This window comes from Saccopteryx leptura, chromosome 2 (assembly GCF_036850995.1).
Source record: "Saccopteryx leptura isolate mSacLep1 chromosome 2, mSacLep1_pri_phased_curated, whole genome shotgun sequence".
NCBI classification, from domain to species: Eukaryota; Metazoa; Chordata; class Mammalia; order Chiroptera; family Emballonuridae; genus Saccopteryx; species Saccopteryx leptura.
Window position 1 is genome coordinate 172,743,003 of NC_089504.1, and position 13,535 is coordinate 172,756,537.

At 40.1% G+C, this 13,535-nt stretch overlaps 1 protein-coding gene across 1 annotated transcript in view; it reads right to left on the reverse strand.

Moving 5' to 3' along the window:
• Positions 1-13,535, reverse strand: part of USP15 (ubiquitin specific peptidase 15) — a 164,152-nt gene that overhangs the window by 127,062 nt on the left and 23,555 nt on the right. Inside the window, 2 exon segments of the mRNA XM_066369325.1 lie at positions 1,577-1,707; positions 6,268-6,395. Of these exon segments, the coding sequence (XP_066225422.1) occupies positions 1,577-1,707; positions 6,268-6,395 (259 nt within the window).

Consider the following 13,535-nt stretch of genomic DNA (forward strand, 5'->3'; position numbering starts at 1 on the left):
TCTCTCCCCTTTTCTTTTTCTCTCTTCCTCTACCACAGCCATGACTCCATCAGTTTGAGTGTATCAGCCCCAGGCACTGAGGATGGCTCCGTGGAATCTCCACTTCAGATGCTAAAAATAACTCAAGATGTGAGCATGGCCCCAGATGAATACAGCATCAGCTCCAGACAGGGGTTGCCGGTGAATCTGGTTGGGGTGCATGCTGGAGTCTGTCTCTAGAACAAATAACAATATACTGGAATAAACACTATGTGAATGTAGTCTCTCTCCAACCAATCTGATAGCTGAGACAGCTACTAAGTGAGTAACGAGCACATAGTGGATGCAGCAGCACAGATATGCTAGACAAGAGAATGAATTACATCCTATGAAGAACGGAATAAGATGGTGGGGGATCTGTTGCTCTGCAACGGAGTAATACCCCAAATGGGCAGAGCAACGCCCCCTGGTGGGCATGCCAGGTGGATATCCTGGTCAGGTGCATGCCAGAGTCTTACTGCCTCCCCACTTCATCGCATGTTGAAATCCCCCACCATCTTATTAATGGCATGCAATTTCAACTTAAGAATTATGGCCCTTGCTGGTGGTGATTCAGTGGATAGAGTGTTGATCTGGCATATGGATGTCCTGGTTCAATTACCAGTCAGGGAGCACAGGAGAAGCAACCATCTGATTTCTCCCTTTCCCCCTCTCTCCCTCTTCCCCTCCCACAGCCAGCGGCTCAATTGGTTCGAGCATGGTCTTGGGTGCTGAAGATAGCTCGGTTAGTCCAAGCACATCAGCCTCAGGTGCTAAAAATAGCTCGGTATTTGTGCACTGGCCCAAGACATGGTTGTTGGATGTATGCTGGTTGGGCGGGCATGTGGGAATCTTTCTCACTAGCTCCTCTCCTCTCACCTAATAAAACAAAACAAAACAAAACTTATGAATTATTTACTTCTGAACTTTTTCCATTTAATATTTTTGGATCAGAGTTGACTGCAGGTAACTAAAACCATGTATAGCAAAACCATGAATAAGGAGGGACTACTTTTATGTGCTCATAATAGTGGCTGGTATACAGTAAACCCTCCATATGTGTTACCTGCTATTATATAGTATACAGTATTTTTTTGTTTTATTTTAATGAGAGAGACAGAGAGAGGGACAGACAGGCAGGAAGGAAGGAAGAGCGATGAGAAGCATCAATTCTTCATTGCAGCACCTTAGTTGTTCATTGATTGCTTTCTCATATGTGCCTTAACCAGGAGTTAAAGCAGAGCAAGTGATGACCCCTTGATCAATCCAGTGACCTTGGACTCAAGCCAGTGACCATGGGGTCACATCTATGATCCTGTGCTCAAGCTGGTGAGCCCGTGCTCAAGACAGATGAACCTGCACTCAAGCTGACGACCTCAGGGTTTCGAACCTGGGTCCTCTGTGTCCCAGTCTGACACAACTGCCTGGTCATGCTACAGTAACATTTTGATGGTTTTTATTGCAAAGATAATTGACAAGGCTTCATGAGTTATAAAATTAACAATAAAAAGTGAATTGTTCAAGAAAAACATTTCTAATTAGTTATTTTAATATATACCTTTCGTGCTATTGGTTCCTGACCTTCCATCAGTGTGTACCAGCTGACAAGTTTATTCCAGCCCTCAGTTGGTAATAGTATGTAATCCAATTCATCAATAAGATGCTCTTTAAGTGACTGGGCATTACCATCTGCAAAAGGAAAGACAAATTCAATACATAAAAAGAAATAATAGTGCATACCTCTAAATACTCTGGTTATATATACATCACAAATTACTTAAACTCATGAAGACTAATTTAAGTATTTAAATAAATTCTGAAGAAAGCTCTGAAGAGTTTCACACCCAAATCTCTGTATTTCAAAATAAACTGTTGCTTTAAAAAGTTTTAATGTTTAGGCCCTGGCTGGTTGGCTCAGTGATATAGCATTGGCCCAGTGTGTAGATGTCCCGGGTTTGATTCTCCATCAGGACACACACAAAAAGTGCCCATCTGCTTTTCCACCCCTCTCACTCTTGCTTCTCTCTCTCTCTTCTCCTCCCCTCCTGCAGCCATGGCTTGATTAGAGCAGGTTAGCCCCTGGTGCTGGGGATGGCTCCATGGCATCTACCTCAGGCGCTAAAAAATGGCTCCAGCTATAAGGATGCCCAGATGAATAGGGCATCGCCCCCTAGGGGGCTTGCTGGATGGACCCCAGTTGGAACGCATGCGGGAGTCCTTCTCTGCTTCCCCTCCTCTCACTGAATAATAAAAAAAATGTTTTAATGTTTGGTATTAGTCAAGCAACAGTGTTTAAAATCATAAATTTTTCTTAATTAGGATCTTAAAAATATAATAAAATGTAATTGTTAGCCAAGGGTTATCACAATAGAGCATTTCCCAAATATTTTAAGTATCAGAGATCCGTCATATGGGAATAGTGGTCCATCTCACATTAGCTGATGAAGAAAGCTGAAAAACAAGTCAATAAGCTTTCATAATAACAAGCACATGGGGCTAGAAACCGCAGTAGAAATCACAAAAGGGAATCTTGTGTAACAATTCATTATTCCAGAAGGCCCATAATGTGGACTTCTCCCTAGAGTTAAAGTGGAATTAGATTTTCAGATGTGGTTCTGATTCTATAAGCCACTTTTAAAATGCTGTTTAAACTAAAAAATTTAATACAGGGCAGGCTAGAGATCTTGAATTATACCTACATCACAGTCCTAATCTGAGATTTGTTTATTGAATCTTTTACTTCAATTTTTAAAGTACAGACACAGAAATAGTTTATTAAGTTATAGAAAACATAAAGGGTATTTTCTCATTCTGAGCCAGTCTTAAATTATCAAAATGGGAAATCAAATTGTTCTTGGTAACATTTCAATAATAAGAATATATTATTCTTATTAGATATAAAAATATAAATTAAGCAAGATGCAGAAAAAAATGCTGAAAGGATTAAGAGAAAATTATTCTGTCTAGGCTTAATCTATGGTCACAGGATTAAATATGGTCAAAGAATCATACTAAACTTTGAGACAAATATGTTTCACACAGAGCAGAAATGGAAAATCTCTGAATTTCATGGTACAGACTTCAATAGCACATGCAAATAAAGTATCAATTCTTAAGTTCAGTTTTTGTGTGTGTGACAGAGACAGAGAGAGGGACAGATAGGGACAGATAGAAAGGGAGAGAGATGAGAAGCATCAATTCTTCATTGCAGCTCTTTAGTTGCCTACTGACTGCTCTCTCATATGTGCCTTGACAGGAACGGGGGGCGCACTCCAGCAGAGTGAGTGACCCCTTGCTTAAGCCAGAGACCTTTGAGCTCAAGCCTGCAACCATGGGGTCATTTCTATGATCCCACGCTCAAGCCAGTACCCATGGTCAAGCCTGGTGAGCCACATTCAAGCTGGCAACCTCAGGGTTTCAAACCTGGGTCCTCTGAGTCCCAGTCCAATGCTCTATCCACTGCACCACTGCCTGATCAGGCTAAGCTCAGTTTTTTAAAACCTTAGTTGTAATTTTCAGATTCTTGATGAAAACTGATAATTTGCAAAATATTTTCAGAACGTTCTGAAGGTGAAAGAAACTTAAATATTCAAAAGGCCTGCATGGACAATGTAGTACGAGACAGAAATCCATGTTATCTCAGTCAATTCTCAAAGCAAACCTATAAAATAGGTATATCCATTTTAGAGAAGAAAATATATTAAGGGAAGTTGGGTAACTTGCCCAAGATCATGTGCACAGAAAAAGGCAGGTATAGTAAAGATATTAGTAAGAAAACTCTGTTATCTTTTATTTTTTTTTGTATTTTTCTGAAGCTGGAAACGGGGAGAGACAGTCAGACTCCCGCATGCGCCCGACCGGGATCCACCTGGCACGCCCGCCAGGGGGTGACGCTCTGCCCACCAGGGGGCGATGCTCCGCCCCTCCAGGGCGTCGCTCCTTGCGACCAGAGCCACTCTAGTGCCTGGGGCAGAGGCCAAGGAGCCATCCCCAGCGCCCGGGCCATCTTTGCTCCAATGGAGCCTTGGCTGCAGGAGGGGAAGAGAGAGACAGAGAGGAAGGAGAGGGGGAGGGGTGGAGAAGCAGATGGGTGCTTCTCCTGTGTGCCCTGGCCGGGAATCGAACCCAGGACCTCCGCACGCCAGGTCGACGCTCTACCACTGAGCAAACCGGCCAGGGCCAAAACTCTGTTATCTTAATTGATTTTCAAAACACTGTTATGAAGTATGTATCTTTGCTTGTTATTACTAAATAGATGCAGGTACTGATTAACTTGCCTAAGGTCATACAGACAGATAATTATTGAGACTGGGGTCAAACACAAATCCTATTACTCTAACATCCTTTTTCTGTCACTATAACAAAATGCTTCATAGAAAACTTAGAAAAAAAGTTTAAAAGTAAGACTGCTACATTGTTTTCCACAATGATTCAAGAGTTTGAGGCCCTGGCCAGTTGGCTCAGTGGACAGAAGTTCAGCCTGGTTGTGTGGATGTCCCAGGTTCGATCTCTAGTCAGGGAACACAAGCGAAGCCAAAATCTGCTTCTCTTCTGCTCCCTCTCCCACTTCCCTCTCTCTTTTCCTCTTGCAGCCGCCAGTGGCTCAAGTTGTTCGAGTATGGGCCAGGACACTGAGATAACTCTGTTGATTCGAGCATCTGCCTCAGACAGGGGTTACCAGGTGGATCCCATTAGGGGCGCATGTGGAGTCTGTCTTTCTACCTCCCCCTCTTACTTAAAAAAAAAAGAGTTCGAGTAAAAGATTTTGCTATATACCAGAATATAAATAGCTAGTGTTCACAAAAATTAGGAGATCAGGGAATGTGTGGATACTCCAGTACTTTCAGCCTTTTGTATAGAGCATTTTCACCAATAAAATAAAAGTTGGTCTTGCATCTCATTTGCATAATTGAGCAACTTTCTTTGACTTGTCATTTGCTTTTCTGATGTTCTTGTTCAGTAAAAAATAAATCAAATGTTTTTTTAATTGCTTCATATTCATTTTGAAATATCCCCTAAATTTTGTGAGCAGTATATTTGTCTCTAGTGGACAAAATAAAATGATTATGTTTAAGAGGACAAAACATTCCTAATTTAAACACAGAGTAGTTGATACCTGTTACTTTTGTGTTTAATGATATATAATTGATATACAATAAACTGCACATATTTAAAATGTAGTTTGATAAGTTTTGTCATATCAAGACCAGTGTGAAATCATCAACTCTACCAAAATGATAAATATATCCACTTGCAAAGGTTTCCTTGTGGCCTTTTGTAATCTCTCCTTTCTGTCCATCTAGGTCCACTGTCCTATTGCCAGAAAACCATTTATCTGTGTTTTGCAACTATACACTATGCATGTTCTAGAATTTTATGTGAAAATTGTGTCTGTTTTCTGTTTCTATAGGCAAATCTGCATTATTTAGACTATTAGATAAAAATAGTATGTACTATTTTGTTATCCATTCAGCAGTTGATGAGCATTTTGGGTTGTTTCCAAGTTTTTCTATTATAAATAACACTGCTATAAACATCTGTGCAAGTTTTCAAGGGATATATACTTTTATTTTTCTTGTGTGAATGCCTAGGAGTGGAATGGTTGGTTCTTATGATAAATATGTTCAGTGTTTTAGGAAATTGCCAGACTATTTCACTCCCAGAAACAGTATATTAAAGTTCCACTTGCTTTATATCCCTGTCAACACTTGGTATAAATCAGCCTTTAAAAACTTAATCATTTTAATACATATATAGTGGCACCTCATTGTGCTTTTCATCTTCATCTCTTTAATGACTAATGATGTTGAGCATCTTTGCATGTGTTTTTTGAAAACTTCTCTGGTGAAGCATCTGTTGAAATCTTTTGCCCACATTTTCTACTGGGCTTTATTAATGCAAAGAACCAAGAATGGAAACATATACTAAGTGCTCCCCAACATAAAAATGTCTTGTATCCACTATGAAAAACAATATACAACTTAACATTCCCCAAAATAAGATAGTGCTTTCTAATCTACATTCCCCACTTAAAGTTTTAAATAATAAACCTCTATGACATCATAAATAAAAGAATTTGTCACAATACAAAGTTTGAGAGAATAATATGAGTTCAGGTCAGTCTACAATACAAAAATATTTTTAATTTATCAATTTATTTACATTAACATTTCCTATATTACACACATTGACTATAATATTGAAATGAACACATTTATAACTTGACTAAAAGAAAGAAAGAAATGATACCTTTGAGAAGTCCAGAGTTATCAATGGGTCCAGGATATACATTTTGATCACCCATCTGGTATTTGTCCCAACTGTCAAAGCCAACATATTTTTTCCATTGTTTGAACCACCGACTATCAACTAGGTACCTAAAAAAGAAAAACTGGTAAAGGAAAACCTGGAACTGAAGAAACAGCACCGAGATTATTTTTGATATTTCATTTTATATTAAAGTATATGTCTGCTTCAAAAATTGACAATAACTTTAATGTCACTGTATTTGAAAAAAAAATTTCACTTGTATAAAGTATTATTTCCATTGTTCTATAAATATCTACTACCAGAGGACAAATATTGGCATAATCCATTTTCAAAAACTCCTTAATAGCGCTTTTTGAAAAACGCAAGTAATATTTCTTTATTAAAATATTTGCCAATTGAACAAAAATTCAAATGCTAATCATAAAAATCAAAACAAATTTTAAAATGCACTATAAAATATCAAAAAGAAAAATTTTTTTGCAAAAAAATTTGTTTATTTTTTATATTTTACTGTTATCTTTTCGGGAGTAAGACAAGCAATCATGAAAGGTTTGTAAGATTGATTATATAGTCATCAAAGTTTTTAAAAAAACCTTTAAAAATAGTTTCTTTACCAAAAAATGTTAATAACAATACTGTTTCTAACTGAAGCATGATTGGTTTAAAAAAATGCAATAGCCCTGGCTGGTTGGCTCAGTGGTAGAGCGTCGGCCTGGCGTACAGGAGTCCTGGGTTTGATTCCCGGCCAGGGCACACAGGAAAAGCGCCCATCTGCTTATCCACCCCTCCCCATCTCCTTCATCTCTGTCTCTCTCTTCCCCTCCCACAGCCAAGGCTCCATTGGAGCAAAGTTGGCCTGGGCGCTGAGGATGGCTCTATAGCCTCTGCCTCAGGCGCTAGAATGGCTCTGGTTGCGGCAGAGCAATGCCCCAGATGGGCAGAGCATCGCCCCTGGTGGGCGTGCCGGGTGGGTCCCAGTTGGGCGCATGTGGGAGTCTGTCTGACTGCCTCCCCGTTTCCAACTTCAGAAAAATACAAAAAAAAAAAATGCAATAAACCAAGCATTTTAAGCATTACTGAAACTGTATTCATCTTATTTTCAAATACCTAGACTCAGTTTCTCATCAGATGACCAGTGGTGAAAGAGTAAAATAATAGTTCTCTAGCAAAAACTTAAAAAAAAATAAACCTAAAGAACTTTATAAATTTATTCTGACTATATTATATCTACTATAAAATAAATACTGCTTTGTCATTGGTTCATAATTGATTTAATTCTTTCCCAGAAATATTTGTTCCACATTTAACCAGGTTCAATCACAAACAAGATGAAAAGTAAAGGTTAACAAGATGTGTAAAGCCCATGTGTATAATTATAACAGACGACCACATTTTAAAATTATCATTCTAATGTTTCTAAAGCTACTACCTACAAGATTCACTATAGGAATAAAATGCTAGTTATGTCTGAAAATATCTGAAACAAATGCATCAATCAAAACTCTCAACTGGGAGAGACAAGATGGCGATGGAGTAGGCGGATGTACCAACTTCCACCTCCCAGAACCAAAGTGGATTACAAACTAATTTTAAGAACTATAACCTGAAAAAACCAACTTTGAACTAAACTAAGAGGACTCTTCAACCAAGGAACACTGAAGTAGCCACACTGAGACTGGTAGGAAAAGCAGAAACGCAGAGAGGGCTGCCTAGCTCCCCAGAGCGAACGGCAGCCGGGAGGGACTCACATGGTGGGAAGAGAGTTTAGCAGAGAGGGGAGGGTCCTGAGTCCCAGGAACAAAGCCACAGCCTGCAGCCCCAGAGCCTAGAAGAGGCGCATGGACAGTATTTAACTGGAAACAAGACAGGATACTGTTTGTGAGAAAAAGACTAATTTCTCAGACCCAGGATTCTTCTTCAAGGGACTGTGCAGAAAACCTCTCTCATAACCACTCACCCGGGGCTCCAGGGGACGGGGAGAAAGGAGAGGACCGGAGTAGCAGGAAGAGAGTGTAATCTAGGAGGCACAGGGAGAAACATTTTGAGAGACAGCCACCCTAAACCCTGGGACGAGTCACTCCCCAAATCTGAAGTGATTATTTCCCCCGGAAACAGCAATACCAGCAAAGGGAAGCAGGACACCAGCCAAACAAGCTCTCCCGCGGCACTCAGAGCAGAGCCGCTTCGAAGGAAGGAGCTTTTGGGACTACAGTAGTGAGTGTTAGGGTCTGAGCTGCAGCGCCACCTCCCACATGGCTGAGGGCTCGCCCGAGGGTGGGCGGCGGCTGGACACAGAAGTGCGGTTCTGTTGGCAAGGGCAGAAGCCGCCTGGCCACCACTGAGGCCCAGGTGTGAGCTCAGTCTTGCCCTGCTGGGGAGGAGGGGACATGCAAATTGGTCAAGCCAGCTGCGGGCCACCTACAAGCCAGCCTGTGGGGGAAGGGCAGGAGCCCTGGAGGGGCAGAGACCCACCCTTGAGCAAGGGCACAGGAGCACAGCCTTGCCTTTCCCATGAAACGAGGCTTGTGGCCTGGCTTGGGACCCAGCTCCTCGTGCGAGGGTGGAGCCAAAAGCCCAGAACAGTGGAGTCCCGCTACTGAGCGTGGGCACGCAGTCCTGCCCAGCCTGTGGAGCCAAGGCTTGCAGCCGTCACACGATCAGGCTCCTCCTGCAGGGGTGGGGTGAAAGCCTGGAATCAGGCAAAGACCGACAGCTGAGCAAAGGTGCTCACCCCTGCCCTGAGGGCCGAGCATAACACCACATGTGGGGGAGGGTGAAGGCCAAGGCCACCAAGGCTTGTACACCAGAGTACATGATCACAGCCACTGCTATGAAGTAGAAGCGGAAACCACAGCAACAGCCCCAGTGGGCAGGCACCTGCAACGGCCATACCTGAACACCCTAGGCAACAACAGCAGAGAGGGTGGCGGGCGGGTAGACAGACCATACCTAGGGAACACAGAAGCCACACCCAGTGGACTCCAGTGGAAAAAAACTTCTTTTACACAGACAAAATGAGAAGGCAGAGAAACGCAACACAAATGAATCAAAAGAAATCCCCAGAAAAGGACCTGAATGAGTCAGATATAACCAAATTACCAGATGCAGAGTTTAAAATAACGATTGTTTGGATGCTCAAAGATATTAGAACAATAGATGGACATAACGAACACCTAAATAAAGACATAGCAAATATAAAAAAGGACATTGAAATAATAAAGAAACAGTCAGAAATGACAAATACAGTATCTGAAATAAAGAACACAATGGAAGGAATTAAAGCAAGATGGATGAAGCTGAAGATAGAATCAGTGAGTTAGAGAACAAGATAAATGAAGGCACGAAAGCAGAGCAGAAAAAAGAAGACTCAAAAAGTCTGAGGAAACTCTAAGAGAGCTCTGTGACAACATGAAGAGAAATAACATCCGCATCATAGGAGTTCCTGAAGAAGAGAAAGAACAAGGGATAGAGACATTGTTCAAATATATCATAGCTGAAAACTTCCCTCAATTAAGGCAGTAAAACGTCTCACAAATTAAAGAAGCACAGAGAACTCCATTAAAGAGACACCCAAAGAAATCTACATCAAGACACATCATGATAAAAATACTAGAGCTAAGTGATAAAGAGAAAATATTAAAAGCTGCTAGAGAAAAAAAAGACTATCACCTACAAAGGAGCCCCCATAAGGATGACTTCTGACTTCTTAACACAAACTCTTGAGGCCACAAGTGAATGGCAAGAAATATTCAAAGTAATGCAGAACAAGAGCCTACAACCAAGACAACTTTATCCAGCAAGGCTGTCGTTTAAAATTGAAGGAGAAATAAAAAGCTTTCGAGACAAAAAAAACCTCAAGGAATTCACTACAATCAAACCAAGGCTGCAAGAAATGCTAAGGGGCCTGTTGTAAACAGATCAAAAAAGAAAAAGAATATAGCAAAAGAGGAATACAGTTTTAAAGAATAAAATGGCAATAAACAACTACATATCAATAATAACCTTAAATGTAAATGGATTAAATGATCCGGTAAAAAGACATAGGGTAGCTGTGTGGATAAGAAAACAGGACCCATACATATGCTGTCTACAAGAGACACACCTTAAAACAAAAGATGCACATAGACTAAGATAAAAGTATGGAAAAAAATATTTCACACAAATGGAAATGAAAAAAAAGCAAGGGTAGCAATACTTATATAAGACAAACTGGACTTTAAAACAAAGGCTATAATAAGAGATAAAGAAGGTCACTACAAAGGGAGCAATCCAACAGGAAGATATAACCATTACAAATATCTACACATCTAATATAGGAGCACCTAAATATATAAAGCAGACTTTGATAGATTTAAAGGGCGAGATAAACAGCAATACTATAATAGGAGGGGATTTCAATACCCCACTAACATCACTAGACAGATCCTCAAAAAAGAAAATTAACAAAGAAACAGCAGACTTAAAGGACATACTAGATCAACTCGATTTAATAGATATCTTCAGAACCTTTCACCCTAAAGCAGCAGAATATACATTCGTTTCAAGTGCTCATGGTATATTCTCTAGGATACACCACATGTTAGGGCACCAAAGTGGTCTCAACAAATTTAAGAAGACTGAAATCATATCAAGCACTTTCTCTGATCATAATGGCATGAAACTAGAAATCAACCACAACAGAAAAACTGAAAAATACTCAAACACTTGGAAACTAAATAGCATGTTATTAAATAACGAATGGGTAAACAATGAGATCAAAGAAGAAATTAAAAAATTTCTAGAAACGAACAATAACGAGCATACATAAACTCAAAATTGATGGGACACATCAGCGGTAGAGCGTCGGCCTAGCGTGCGGAGGACCCGGGTTCGATTTCCGGCCAGGGCACACAGGAGAAGCGCCCATTTGCTTCTCCACCCCTCCGCCGCACTTTCCTCTCTGTCTCTCTCTTCCCCTCCCGCAGCCAAGGCTCCATTGGAGCAAAGATGGCCCGGGCACTGGGGATGGCTCTGTGGCCTCTGCCCCAGGCACTAGAGTGGCTCTGGTCGCAATATGGCGACGCCCAGGATGGGCAGAGCATCGCCCCCTGGTGGGCAGAGCGTCGCCCCATGGTGGGCGTGCTGGGTGGATCCCGGTCGGGCGCATGCGGGAGTCTGTCTGACTGTCTCTCCCATTTCCAGCTTCAGAAAAATGAAAAAAAAAACAAAACAAAACAAAACAAAAAAAAAATTGATGGGACACAGCAGAAGCAGTCCTGAGAGGGAAGTTCATAGCATTACAGGAATACCTCAAGAAGCTAGAAAAAGCTCAAATAAACAACTTGACCCTGCATCTAATAGAACTAGAAAAAGAATAGCAAATAAAGCCCAGAGGAAGTAGAAGGAAATAATAATGATCAGAGCAGAAATAAATGACATAGAGGCTAAAGAAACAATACAGAGGATCAATGAAACCAGGAGCTGGTTCTTTGAAAAGGTGAACAAGATCGATGTACCTTTAAGCAGACTCACCAAGAAACAAAGAGAGAGGACTCAAATAAATAAAATTAGAAATAAGAGTGGAGAAATAACAACTAACACAACAGAAATACAAAATATTGTAAGAAAACACTATGAAGAACTGTATGCCAAAAAACTAGACAACCTAGATGAAATGGACAAATTCCTTGAAACATATAATCTTCCAAAAATTAATCTGGAAGAATCAGAAACCTAAACAGACCGATTACAACAAATGAGATTGAAACAGTTATGAAAAAACTCCCAAAAAAGAGAAGTCCTGGGCCTGATGGCTTCACAAGTGAATTCTACCAAATATTCAAAGAAGAACTAACTCCTATCCTTCTCAAGCTATTTTAAAAAATTCAAGAGGAAGGAAGACTTACAAGATTCTTTTATGAGGTGAGTATAATTGATTCCAAAACCAGGCAAAGACAACACAAAGAAAGAAAACTATAGGCCAATATCCCTGATGAATTTAGATGCTAAAATCCTCAACAAAATATTAGAAAACCGGATCCAAAAATATATGAAATAAGTCATACACCATGAACAAATGGGATTTATTCTTAGGAGGCAAGGCTGGTACAATATTCGCAAATCAATCAATGTGATTCATCACATAAACAAAAGGAAGGAGAAAAACCACATGATAATTTCAATAGATGCAGAAAAAACATTTGATAAAATCTAGCACCCATTCATGATCAAAACTATTAGCAAAGTGGGAATACAGGGAGAATAACTCAACATGATAAAGGTCATCTATGAAAAACCCATAGCCAACATCATACTCAATGGGTAAAAATGAAAAATCCCCTTAAGATCAGGAACAAGGCAGGGGTGCCCCCTTTCACCACTGTTATTCAACATATTCTGGAAGTCCTAGCCAAGCAATCAGACAAGAAAAAAGAAATAAAAGGCATCCAAACTGGAAAAGTCAAAGTAAAACTATCATTATTTGCAGATGATATGATATTGTATATACAAAACCCTAATGTCTCAGTCAAAAAACTACTGGACCTGATAAATGAATTAAGCAAGGTGGCAGGATACAAAATTAATACTCAGAAATCAGAGGCATTTTTATACACTAATAATGAACTGTCAGAAAGAGAAATTAAGGAAGCAATCCCCTTCATCACTGCAACCAAAAAAATAAAGTACCTAGAAATAAATTTAACCAGGGAGATTAAAGACTTGTACTCGGAAAATGATAAAACATTGATAAAAGAAATCAGGGAAGATACAAACAAGTGGAAGCATATACCGTGCTCATGGTTAGGAAGAATAAACATCATTAAAATGTCTATATTACCCAAAGCAATTCATAAATTCAATGCAATAGCGATTAAAATACCAATGACTTACTTCAAAGATATAGAACAAATATTCCAAACATTTATATCAGGGGTCTCAAACTCACGGCCCGCTGAACAATTTTGTGCGGCCCGCAGACTAATCCACGGGCTTACTTAATTTTATCCAAAATATTTTGAACTTCTTGGATTAGTCTGCGGGCAGCACAAAATTGTTCAGCGGGCAGCATGCGGCCCGCGGGCCGTGAGTTTGAGACCCTGATTTATATGGAAGCAAAAGAGAACACTAATAGCCTCAGCATTCTTGAAAAGAAAGAATAAAGTGGGAGATATCACACTTCCGGATATCAAGTTATATTACAAGGTCATTGTACTCAAAACAGCCTGGTACTGGCATAACAATAGGCATATAGATCAATGGAACAGAAC